At 48.5% G+C, this 12,962-nt stretch overlaps 1 protein-coding gene across 1 annotated transcript; it reads right to left on the bottom strand.

Annotated features, from left to right (window-relative positions):
* Positions 1-2,205: 2,205 nt before the first annotated feature.
* On the bottom strand, positions 2,206-4,839 carry LOC140000077 (olfactory receptor 14C36-like). The gene is made up of 2 exons (XM_072029810.1): positions 4,748-4,839; positions 2,206-4,508 (listed from the first exon to the last, which is right to left on the bottom strand). The coding sequence occupies exon 2, from the start codon at positions 4,483-4,485 to the stop codon at positions 3,547-3,549; it is 939 nt and encodes a 312-aa protein (XP_071885911.1). The 5' UTR covers positions 4,486-4,508; positions 4,748-4,839; the 3' UTR covers positions 2,206-3,546.
* Between the last annotated feature and the right edge of the window lie 8,123 nt (positions 4,840-12,962).

The following is a 12,962-nucleotide window of genomic DNA, read 5'->3' as shown; positions in this document are numbered from 1 at the left end:
AGGAAGGAGGCCCCACTGCAATGACTACATCTCATCACCTCATAAACTCTAGACAAGGGGACAAAAACTTCAGGGCTGTTGGTGCTTTCCATTCTCACCAGCACCCTCTGCCTTCTCCTCTGCAAGCTTTCCAATGCTGTCCCACACTTTGCCCTATTTTCTTGAAGTCTGCAGACACCCATGTCTGTTCACCACCTTGCTCTCATTTTGGCATTTCCATCATTTCACCAATGTCTCATCAACCTTCACCAGGTATTCCTTGAAAGACAAGACAGGGTTTGATCACAGACACTCTTTGGGTGACCTCTGGCACAACAGCTCTACCCTTTGAGGAATATTTCTTCCTCATCGAGACCAGTGCCAACCTTCCACATTGCATTTTGTGACAGCTTATTCTCTCCTACTCTTTCCTACTATCAAAGGAAGTTCCATCAGGGTGGAAACCACTCCTGAAGCAAGTGTCCCAAACCATCCGGCTCCTTGCAGTCTGGCAGCCAACCAGACAGAAATTACCTCACCAGCGTCTCCCAAGCCATGGGCCTGCTGCTGGCCTTGCAGCTTCTTGGCTACACACACCCAAGCTTTGTGCCTCCTGCTGTGCAGTCGTGGACTCAAGTGGAAGGGACATGACAACCCATACTGGGGCCTTCTTTCTGTCTGGGTCCTCCTGGGTATGTAGGCAGAGGAAATCCCACAGTCAGCATGCCAACCAAGTGCCTTCTGCTGGACTACTGGGGCCACTGGCAGATGGGTAGATGTCAGCCCAAAAGTAGAGATCCCAGGGAGAACTCAAGGGTGACCTCACAAGTACTTCAGACAGAAGTGACCTCACAGTCCCTTTCCGTGACACGTTCCTGCTGCTGCCCTATCCACTGCAGAGGCAAAAGTGACCTCACATTCCCTGCCACAGTCACATTCCTCTTGCTGGGGCCAGAGATCCTGAGGCAGAGCTGAGCTTATCAGAGTATTCCCATCCATCTCCTCCTTGTGGCCCACAAGCTTATCAGTTCCATGGCTCCTCACATCCATCTTTGAATGCCATGTGACTTCAGAGAAGTCTCACAATTCCTGCCTTGCCCTAAGGGGCCAAGCGCCCAAAGTTAAGGGATAAGAGAGGGGTTGAAGATGATGAGGTTAATGCACAGGAACAGGGGCTTTGGGTGTTAGATGTTCATGTATGGGATGAGGTGTTACGGCTTACCTTTCTGAGTTAGAGATTAAGGAAAATTTAGTGGAAGACTGGTGCTCTGTTTAAGGTGTGATGTTTTTGTTTAGGGTATGGGCAAGCTTTGTGGTCTAGGGTTTTGTTTAGGTCTGTTAAGAAGTTGTCTAGGGTTACACAGAGCATTTCAATGCTACATTTAAGGGCAGGGGTCAAGGTAAGCAAGAGAGTAAGCATAAGGGAAAGAGGCTATGGACTGAGTTTTGGCTTCAATGGATGCTTTGAGGTCTGGCGTTAGAGTAGTGGATTCCTGTCAGGGTGCTGAGTAGCATTTAGGTTTAGGGATTAAGGTTACTGTTTGAGACATGGGTATGGCCTCACATGAATCTTTGAAGTTAGTGTTAGAGCAACATTAACATTACCTGAACATTTCTACCTCTTCAAAATCATTAATTTCTGCTGCCCTAGCTCCTCTTCCCTCCCCCATATCTCAAATCACTTCTAGCCTGGGTTCAGCTGACCTTCCCATAGCAGTAGTCTTGTTGGGATCAGCTTTCTGATGGCTTTCAGGGTATCTGTCTCACCTCTGTAGGCTACTTCATTCCTAAGACAGAAATGGTACCTAAGTCAAAATGAAAAAGCACACAAAGATGTCTGGGAGCACCTTGTATAACGTGCCCATCAGCTCTGCACCAGCACAGAAGTGAGCTTTCTGCTCTTAAGTTTTGGTTCCAGAATGACTCCTATGGATTCAGGGTAACTTTTCCCAGGCCCTCATGCATGCTTCAGTTTCCCCCAGGGATCTTGGAGTCAGTGCCTACCTCTGTGTGGAAAACTGAAAGCAGCCGTGGAGGATGAGTTTAGGCAAAAGTTGAAGTCTCCAACATGACAACTGGAGGTGCTGCTCTGCAGAGCAAGGGGGCTGTGGTGGCCGGGTCAGGGGGGCACTCTGCAGGGCCGTGCTGGGCAGGCTGGGAGGCAGACCCAACTCATGGGGTCACTGCCATTGCCCCAGGGCAACAAGGAATCACTCACTGGACTCCTTTGCTGGGGCTTCTGCATGCCCTGGGGCTGCAGAGCTCTTCTCTGCCTGCTCACACCAGATTGAGCACTTGATTTCTGGTCTGTCCACCTTGGACAGTCTCACGCTGTGCAGGCTCCTTTCACCTCTGTCTCCTGGCCTCATGCTTCCCCTGTATATATCCCCAAATTCTTTGCACACACCACTCTTGCCCGCAGGTCCCATGTGTCTCTCCAACCTTCCCCTCTTCCCCTGCAGTAGTGGCATCTCACTGGAGGAGGATTGTGCATCCCCCTTAGCACATGGTCCCCTCAGATTTGACTTTTCCTTTACCAGACTTTTCTTTGGATGGTCACTCATTAAGTTTTCTATTCACTCTGCACTGAGCTCGTCGTGCCTGGGTTCTCCTGACATCTTCTGGCAGCTCCAGATTCCTGTCCAGGCTGGCATCGGCCATCAGACCCACTGCGGGGGGCACAGTCCTGTGCTGATGAGTCCAAGCCCAGTTGTTGTCTGCTTGGGGAAGTGCCACCAAAAATTGAGCTCTTGGTCTATCACTTTGTTCCTTCACAGACTGCTCTAGGACTTTCAGCCTGTGTCTTTCCCTCCATGAAGAAGTGCAGAAAACAGAAGAGAAAAGAGGAACCCCTTGGCTGTATTCCAGACAGCAGCTTTGGAAGAGGTGTCCAGGCTTCTGGGTTTGCCCTGAGCAGCCACTTTTGTTACTGTGGTGCTAGCAGGCAGGCCAGCTGCGATCCAGGGCTGCACAGTGCCTGCTGCTGCCTGCAGCCACAGGGATGCCACTCTAGAGACAAGAGGATGGTCATCGAGGCATATGAGACCTCAAGACTAACACAGATACAAGAGCACAAGAGAACAATGCAGAATCCAAAAGAGAGCAGCAGTAAAAAGGCCACATCCTGCTGCTGGCCATGGCCATGGCTCCAGGGAATCAGCAGCCCCGACCTGAAGGCAGCAGAGAGGCAGAGCCCATCAGGCAGTGAGGGGCAGCCCCGAGGGCCACTGGAGCTGCTCCTCCATGTGGCAGCTGGGCTCTTGGCTCTGAACCCCTCCTGTGTGCTGGGGCTGCTCCCCCAGCTCCAGAGGAGAGGGGAAGAGATGGCAGCTGACACCAACAAAATTCACAGCTTCTTTATTCTCTTTATCCACACAGAGAGCCTAGTTCTGAAGGTATATTAGATGACTGGGTGACAGAAAATAAAATGATTAATAGGCAGGATGATATGAGTAGTATACAGTCAAAATCAAAGGAAATACTTTTAAAAATAATAAATGAATTACAAGCTATTGTATGAAGAGGTTTCTCAGATAACCTGCCTGTCCTGTTAGATTTATAGGCACGTTATTGATGCCAAAGAATCATGTGTCCAAAGAGTTTCCACAAGGCTTCCTTGAGCTCCTGATTCCTCATGCTGTAGATGAGGGGGTTCACTGCTATAGCCACCACTGAGTACAGAAATGTCACCACCAGGTCAAGGGATGGAGAGGAGATGGAGGGGGGCTTCAGGTAGGCAACCATGACAGTGCTGACAAACAGGGAGACCACAGCCAGGTGAGGGAGGCATGTGGAAAAGGATTTGTGCCGGCCCTGCACAGAGGGCATCCTCAGCACGGCTCTGATGATCTGCACATAGGAGAAAACAATGAAAACAAAACAACCAAATGCTAAAAATGCACTAACCACCAGAAGTCTAACTTCCTTTAGGTAGTCTGAACCTGAGCAGGAGAGCTTGAGGATCTGGGGGATTTCACAGAAGAACTGCTCCACAGCATTGCCATGGCAGAGGGGCAGGGAAAATGTAGCGGCTGTGTGCAGGACAGCATTGAGAAAGCCACTGCCCCAGGCAGCTGCTGCCATGGTGGCACAAGCTCTGCTGCCCAGGAGGCTCCCATAGTGCAGGGGCTTGCAGATGGCAACGTAGCGGTCATAGGCCATGATGGTAAGAATTGAAAACTCTGAACCAAAGAAGAAGATGAAAAAGAGAACTTGTGCAGCACACCCTTGATAGGAGATGGTCCTGGTGTCCCAGAGGGAATTGGCCATGGCTTTGGGGACAGTGGTGGAGATGCATCCCAGGTCGAGGAGGGCGAGGTTGAGGAGGAAGAGGTACATGGGGGTGTGCAGGCGGTGGTCGCAGGCTACAGCAGTGAGGATGAGGCCGTTGCCCAGGAGGGCAGCCAGGTAGATGCCCAGGAAGAGTGCGAAGTGCAGAAGCTGCAGCTCCCGTGTTTCTGCAAATGCCATCAGGAGGAACTCACTCACAGAGCTGATGTTGGGCATTTGCTGCTTTTGTACCTGTTTGTCTGTTGAAGAGGAGAAGGCAGAAAAAGGTTAGAAAAGAGTTCTCTGAGGAAAATAGGCAATAAAACAGAAGGCTGGCTAAGTCAAAATCAGACAAATGTCAGCTCAATGAGATTTGCAGTATTGTTGCAAACAACTGAGCTGACTGCAGAGGAGGGCTGCAAGTATTCTCCTCACTTTATTTTATCCTTGTTGCCCTATCCTAGTTGAGGTATTGGATTGTGGAACTCCCTGACATTACTTCCACACTCCTGGTGAAATCCTGTGGATGGGAGGAAGCAAAAGGATTGTCCCTTGGGGAAGACTGAGCAGAGCAGCTCTGCCCATCCTCTATTGTCCTCTTCTCAGCTGTCCTGTGCTACCCTTTTGTGAGCTGCAGGACCATCCCACTCAGGTGTTTCCCTGAGAAGAAACTGGAGACAGCTGAGAGCAGAGAAGCCCCAGTCCAAGTGCAGCTGGACAGAATCCTCACCTTGTCTGCAGGGGACGGATCAGGATCATAGCTTTTTCCTCCTAGCCAGGGGTGCAGAGGCCTCACTCTAGCTGCCCCCAGACAGCCATCCAGCAGCACCAACATGGCCTTAGCACAGACCAGTCTCCTCCTTCAGGCACCTGGATAACACAAGGATGCCACGACAGAGCTGCATCCTGCTGGAGAGCAGCCTGCAGCCGAGGAGGACACCCCTCAGACAGAGCTGGATATTTGCAAGCTGGGGTATCCCAATATCCAGTCTGCATCCCATGCAGTGTCTGGAGGATGCTCGGCCACCACACTCTTGGTTAACCAGGGGTAGCTAGGTTATGACACACCAAGGGGCTTCTGCCAGACGTCCTCACCTCACAGTGCAATCCAGCAGCAGTCTCAAAGCCTACTGCATTGCCCACTGCCCTCCCAGAAACAAGACCCAGGAGGAGACCCTTCCAGGACCTGCAGCTGCATGGCCCTGCAGCCAGACACTTACCTTGTCAAGGGCTGTGCAGATTTCTCCTGCAGGCAGCTCTCAGCATCCTCCCACTCCCAACTGCCTCCAAGCCCTCTGTCCTTCTCTCGTCTCCCTGTGCCACCTGCGGTCAGAACCCTCAACCCTACTGCACTTTGCAGAGGAGCTGCTCCTGGGCAGAGCTGTCTCTCTGCATCATAGGAGTTTTTGAAATATGTTTTCTTTGTCCCAGGATCCTGGCCCAGCTCAGCAGCACAGGCCCAGCCCAAGGCATTGCAATCACCCCTCTGGGAGCTTTTCTGATGAGACCACAAGCCTCAGACAATTGAAGACATCTCTCTAGAAGTCTAAGTCAGATGCAAGATTTCTGGAGTGTCCCCCTGAGGGCCAGCACTGACACAGACTCCCATAGAGCTCATTAGAGCAGAACATTGGAGGCAGTGAGGACAAGGAGACAAAGGCAATGTGAAGGTGACACTGATGTGTAGACAAACTGGATGTGTTTCACCAAGCACAAGGGCCAGGCCTTGACCTCCAGCCCATGGCAAAGGAGATCCTTTCCCTTTACACCATGCTCAGGTTTCCTCCTGCGGCAGTAGGAGATGGGGATTTCTTTCTCTTCATGTCCAGTCTCAACATCCCAAAGTCAACTTAGTGGCATTATTTCTGTCTCATACCATTTTCTCCTAGAGAGGAAAGCTACAGCAGCTCCAAAACCACCCTTCAGACAGTCTCAGGCTCCTTTTGCTCTGCTTGGATGCTCTATGGCACTGGGCCAGATAAACCCAGATCTCTCAGAATCTCTACACAAGGCAGGTGCTTTAGGCCCTGAACCCCACCTTGGCAGAACCTCTCTGGGTACTGTCCTGCACCTGTCCTAAATGATGAGCTACTCACTGGGACACCCCAGCGCAGGTGGTGTCACACCATATTGGAGCTGAGTCTGATAACTCAGATCTTCTTGGTGTCCATGCTCCTCATAAGGCAGCTCTGTAAGAAGCTGGCCTGCTTCCTGGTGAGCAAGCACCACTGCTCACATGGAATCCCTTGGGGTGCCCAGGCCCACCTCCTCCTGGACACTCCTCACTCAGCAGGGTCCCAGTCCTGACGTGTGGGGTTCCTCTTCCTCCAGTGCAGGACTGGGCTCTTCTCCTTGTAAATGTCAAAACATTTGTATAGGGAAAATCCTGTAGTTTCTCAAGGTTCCCCTGGACAGATGCTCCATTCTGTCAGCTGTTAATGTCTGCAGTCAGACGGCTCACCCTGATTGTGATGATCTGGGGAACTACAGGCCTGTCTGTCTGACCTCTGAGCCAGGGAAGCTCATGGAGCAGGTTGAGTACCATCACACAACAGGAGAACAAGTTGATGAGGCCCAGTCAGCATGAGTTTACCAAAGCAGGCCCTGCTTGACAAATCAGATCTCAATCTATGACAAGGTGATGTGCTTAGTGGACAAGGGAAAGGTTGTGGATGTGGTCTACCTAGACTTCAATAAGGATTTTGAAGCCATTTCCCACAGCATTCTCCTTGAGAAACTGGCTGCTAAAGGCCTGGATAGATATACGCTTCATTGGGTTAAAAACTGGCTGGGTGGCCAGGTCCAAAGAGTTGTGGTGAATGGAGCTAAATGCATCTGGAGGCCACTCGTTAGTGGTGTCCCCCAGGGCTCAGTGCTGGCTCCGTTTCTCTTCAATATCTTCAGCAATGATCTGGATGAGGGGATCGAGTGCACCATCAGCAACTTTGTAGACAAGACCAAGTTAGGAGTGAGACTTGATCTACTCAAAGGTAGGAAGGCTCTGCAGAGGGATCTGGATAGGCTGAACCCATGGGCTGAGGCCAACTCTATGAAGTTCAACAAGGCTATGTGCTGGGTCCTGCACTTGGGGAATAACGATCCCATTCATGCAGGGAGAAGAGAAGCTGGACAGCTGCCTGGGGATAAGGGCCCTGGGGATAGTGGCAGATAGTCGGCCAAATATGAGCCAGCAGTGTGCTCAGGTGGCCAAGAAGGCCAACAGCATCCTGCCTTGCACCAGGAATACTGTGGTCTGCAGGATAAGAGAGATGGTTGTCCCCTGGTAACTCAGACCCGGTGAGGCCAAACCTCAGGTTCAGCTCTGGGGCTCCTTGTGTAAGAAGGACATGCAGCTATTAAAACAAGTCCAAAGGAGGGCCATGAGCACGAGTGATAGGCTGGAGCACCTCTCCTATGAAGACAGGCTGAGGGAGTTGGGATTGTTCAGCCTGGAGAAGAGAAGTCTCCGGGGAGACCTTACAGTGGCCTTCCAGTACCTAAAGGGGACTACAGGAAAGCTGGGGAGGGACTCATCATCAAAGAGTGTAGTGATAGGACTAGGGGTAATGGTTTAAACTGAAAGAGGGTAGATTCAGGTTAGGTGTTAGAAAGAAGTTCTTTACTCAGAGGGTGGTGAGGAAAAGGCTGCCCAGAGAAGTTGTGGATGCCCCATCTCTGGAAGTGTTCAAGGCCAGGTTGGATGGGGCTTTGAGCAAGCTGGTCTAGTGGAAGGTGTCTCTGCCCATGGCAGCTGAGTTGGAATTATGTGATCTGTAAGGTCCTTTTATACTCAAAATGGTTTGTGATTCTGTAAATATGAAACACAACACCGTTCCAGCTACTAGCAAGAAGAATTTACTCTACTAGAGCCAAAACTAGGACAATATCCACCCCTCATTCCATAGCATGTCTGCCATGCTCTGGCCTGACTCCAGTTAATCACCACCACCTTTCCTGTCTTTTGATATGCACACAAAAATGTTATTATTAGTCTATTAGTGTCTATAACATTAACATTAACATTAACATTAACATTAACATTAACATTAACATTAACATTAACATTAAGAAGAACAATAATAATGTCTTCCTTTTGTGTCCTATGAAACTGCCTTTATCTCAACCCATGAACTTTTACATTTTTTTTTCCTCCCAATTCTCCCCTCCATCCCATTCATTAGATGAATAGTTTTGTAGTGCTAAGCTGCCTGCAGGGTCAAACCACAGCAAGTCTTCTTGGTGCCTAGCGTGGAGCACAAATGTTGAGATGCCAGATCTGACCACAGCGTTTTAAAAGTAAATTGTTATAAACATTAGATCAGTTTAATAGTCGCTGATCACAGTGTTGATCTTTTTGATCTGGGGTCTGTTGTGCTTGTTTTCAGAATTGTGTTGCATAGCACTTTACTATTTGCCTTCCATGTCATGCTGTTTATCAGTTCTGGGGACTTGTCTAAGGTTACTGCCTTGCTGTATTGGATAACACTGATTTCTGATAGAATAAAATTATTGCCGCCTCCATAACTTGGGAACCATCTCTTCAGCTCTTAGAAATTATTTAGAATTACACTCTTTTATACTCTTTGCCTTTTCTTTTCGAGAGTAAATCTATGCAGGGTGGGTGGTGATGGTGAGTGGAACTGGGAAGGACAGTGGGGGATGCTTTTCACCACTTCTTCCCTCTCCCTTTCTCCTGCACCTCCCCCTTCTCCTCCAGGACAGGTATATAGCCTGTCCAAAGCCACTCCAAGCCATGCAACAGGCCCTGCAGACACTCTGGCTCCTGAGGTGGGCCCAAAGTTAAACTGACACACGTGACAGGCCCTATAGCCACTCCCAAACCTGCAATAGGCACTGCAGCCGCTCCAACTCATCCAAAAGGCCCTGCAGCCAGAACAAGTCCTGTGTTGGGCCCTGCAGCCTCTCCAGCACCTGCAATGGGTTCCATGGCTGGGCCAGAGAACCAGCCTGTGCCAGTATCGGTTGCCTCTACATGCAAGAGAAAACAATGGGTGTGAAAGTCAGTTTTTCTTTAGAGAGGAAAGAAACTCCTACCCAGGCAAGAAAGGAGGAAGAAGAAGATGAGACAGGTTTCTCCAAAGTTGGGACATCTTGGAAGCAGGAGGACAAAGACAAAGAGATTATATAAACATCAGAAACCAAGCTATCCCTTTTCCAGGGTAAGCTATGAGATATGGGAAAATATTTTAGCCATCATGTCAGTGAGCACATTGTCAGCTGGCTGCTCCAGTGGTGGGAGAAAAGGGCCAATAGCCTGGAATTAGAGGGCAGGGAAGCCAAGCAGACAGAATCCCCCTCTAGGAAAGGGGTGATTGACAAAGCCATTGGAAAAGGGCACAAGGAACTTACTCCCATCATGCTTGAAGGAAAGGTACCCCTTTAAAGAAGATCTTGTATGTCAACCAGGAAAGTGGACCACCATGCAGAGGGATATCCGTTCCTGAGGAAATTAGACATACTGAAGGCGATTTGTATAAACCTAGGTAACAAACAGCTATCCAAAGATCCAGATTGTTATAAGTTGCCCCCTTAATTTTCAGAGAGCATTGCATTAATAATAGAAAGGAATTTATTGAGTAAGCAACAGCAAGAAAAACAGCGCTGGGCGGCCGGGGAGTCTCGGCTCCGCCAATGGTGCGCACCTCACCCCCGCCAGGGTCCCTTTTTATATCTTGGTAATTCTGGGATTACGCAGCACATCCTGGTATATTCTGCGACTGCGCGCGCTGTTGCTAGGGGGTCATCTCTGTCCCTCTGGTGGTCGTGAAGATGAAGGCCATAGTCTTTCTCGGCGTTGTGGTTCAACTTCTTTTTTTATTTGGTCATGTTGGCCCAGCGTGAGACAGAAAGGCAGGATGTTGATACACTAGTTTAGCAACTTATCAGGAGATGGTTACATGAGCTTTGCAGCAGGGTCTTTAAACAAAAGAGGCAACTGAGATGCAGAAGGAGAGAAGGGGGGGGGGGGTCTCTTTTTTGTTACATTAAGCAAAAGAATTTTCATAGTGTCTAGCCAAGCATTATACAGCTCCTTACTTCAGCAGGGAGTTTTCACAACTCCCGTTCCTCAAACAGAACTCCTTGGTTTTATAATACAAAAGACAATGAACAAACATTTATTGTGTATTACAATCTCTCCTTTTTCTTTTAGTTACTCATTTTGTTCATTGAATCTTGGCAATGCCTGGCTACTAAGAACTAATGTTTCCTCGATTCCTTCGTTGGTACTTATTGGCTCGTATCTGGCATGTATGAGCATTAAATGTGCCGCTTCTAAATGTCCCTTTACAATCGCAATCAATTCATTAAAAATACATGGTCCAAAGGTTAGTGCTATTATTAAGAACAACAAAGGTCCTGTTATTGTTAATAAAGTAGTAAGCCAAGGTGAATAATTAAACCAAGATTCGTACCAGCACTGTCGGGCTTCATTCTCCCGTTTCCCTTTTTTTTTTTTTCAACCCTTCCCTGGGTCTTGCCATTGTATCTCTTACCTCTACAGTGTGATCAGCATACACACAGCATTCCTCTTTCAGGGCTGCACACAGCCCGCCCTATTGTAAAAAAATACCAAATCTAATCCCATAAAATTTTGTAACACTACCTCTGAAAGAGACCTGATAGGTTTTCCAGGGCCGAGATGGATTGTTCAATTTGGGTCAGGTCCTCGTCCACCGCAATGCATAAGGAAGTAAATTCTTGATTTTGTTTAACCAATGAGGCTACCCTGGTCCTCATTCCAGCTCCTCCCAGGATTATTAGGGTGGCCAAAGTTAGAGCCGTGAATGGTTCCTGTCTTTCCAGATGATGACTTTCCACTGTGTCTGGGTGTATACATAATCCTCAGGGTGGTATAGAATCCTTGGTATAATTATCACCTGTATACAGAAATCACGAGACTCACTAAAGAGTTTTAGTGATAGACAAGGAGTTATGCCCACTCACAAACAAACCCACCTAGCGTTGTTGGCTGGGATTAACCACTCGGCTGATTGTTTTCCATTCTCCTTGATATTACGTAGGTGACACTTCCCACTAGGAACCGTGCACACACACCTACCACCTCCATTGACTTGTGTTAGTGTTACCCTTATGTCTTTTCCCCAACTGTATTGTAGAGGGTTGTTCTCGTTTGTGCGGGAGGGCTCCCCAGGATTCCCGATAGCATCATAATATGAAGGCCTTATACTAAAGCATAATCAACAGTGTTTTGTTACATTTGGGTTTGTTTTGTTTAATAATTGGTAGCTGGCATTCATGACCCCCCCATATGTTATTCTCAGCTATGTTATCATTCTCGGCTTTACCTGAGCTCGTAGGGCTGCCGAGGGTTGGCACTGTAGTATTTTCCACAGGCTGGATTCCCTGGACATTTTCTGACAATACCTCATTTGGTCCTACTGCCTGGGGCCTATCAGCATCCTCCTTTTTATTAGTACGAGTCCTCCCCTATCTGTTCTGTGTTTGTAAAATCTGACACCTCACATTTCCTAGTATCCAGCTAGTATTGTCCAAGTTTGTTACATTTATATATAGAACCTTGCAAATTTCTTTATTTCCATGGAAGGTTCCTGTATACCCTATACCATGCCCTCACCACCTGTAACAGGGACCTGCTTGTTGGTTACAACTTTGCGGCCCATATCCCACTTGTAAGAATTTATTCCGACCAGCCCCGAGTGTCCAGTCCGTAGCAATGGTTTCACACCCCCAGTATGCACAATAATACATGTTTGGGTAATTACAGTACCCCTTTCCTGGGTTAGAACTTGGGCAGAAATAAAATCCTGATCGGTTAAAGCATGGCTGCACTAACACCAGGTCACATAATGTGATGCGGAAACTGGGAGCACCCGCTGTCATTGTTTGCTGGATGATGAACTGATCCTTCCATCTGATCAAGCTCCATTTAAAAGGCTGATGGGGATGCGCAGACCCATAGCTGACCAAAATGATGATACTGACTCCCATGTATCGTAGGAGGTGGTCAGAGCCCATCTAAATTGTCGGCCCCTCAGTCCCCCACCGTTTTCACTTCTCTGCCTCGCTTGTCAGTTCGGTTGCAGCGAACTACAAGGTATCGGTTCTTCTTGGCAGCAGCAGTGTTCTTCAGGGGAACCTACTAGGGAGCCTTTGAAACAGGGCCTCCTCCCCTTCCCACAATACACAGATAATATACAATACTTATCGAGTCCATCTTAGTGTCAGCTTCAAGTCGTCAGGGCCTGGAGCTGCCTCCCATTTACCTTCCCGGATTGGTCCTTTCACACGGCTGGCATGCGTCCATCCTTTCTCCACAGTTCGAATAGCCGTTTCTGTGGTAAGCAAAACAACATAAGGGCCTTCCCCATCGTGGTGTTAAAGCAGTCTCTTTCCAAGTCTTAATTAGAATTGATGGTGATCAAGTGGCAATTCCAAGTCATAGGGCATACCATATAGCATTTTAAAAGGAGAAATTCCTACATCAGTTCTGGGCTGTGTCCATATGTTTAACAGTGCAAGAGGTAAGCATTTTACCCAAGAAGCCTTAGTTTTCAGCACAAGTTTTGTTAGTTGTTTCTTAATTTCACCATTCATTCGCTCTTCCTTTCCAGAAGAGGAGGGGTGCCAGGGGCTGTGAAAATCCCACTCAATCTCTAAGGCCTGCTTTAATCCTTGCAGTAAAGCTTTACACCCATTCAGTCACGTGGTCA

Source organism: Anas platyrhynchos, chromosome 31 (assembly GCF_047663525.1).
Source record: "Anas platyrhynchos isolate ZD024472 breed Pekin duck chromosome 31, IASCAAS_PekinDuck_T2T, whole genome shotgun sequence".
Lineage (NCBI taxonomy): Eukaryota > Metazoa > Chordata > Aves > Anseriformes > Anatidae > Anas > Anas platyrhynchos.
Note: the sequence above shows the minus strand (reverse complement) of the source record. Positions and strands in the feature narration are given on the sequence as shown.

Excerpts from the sequence above, each read along its gene's own strand:
- LOC140000077 (XM_072029810.1), bottom strand. The coding sequence starts at position 4,485 with ATGCCCAACATCAGCTCTGTGAGTGAGTTCCTCCTGATGGCATTTGCA.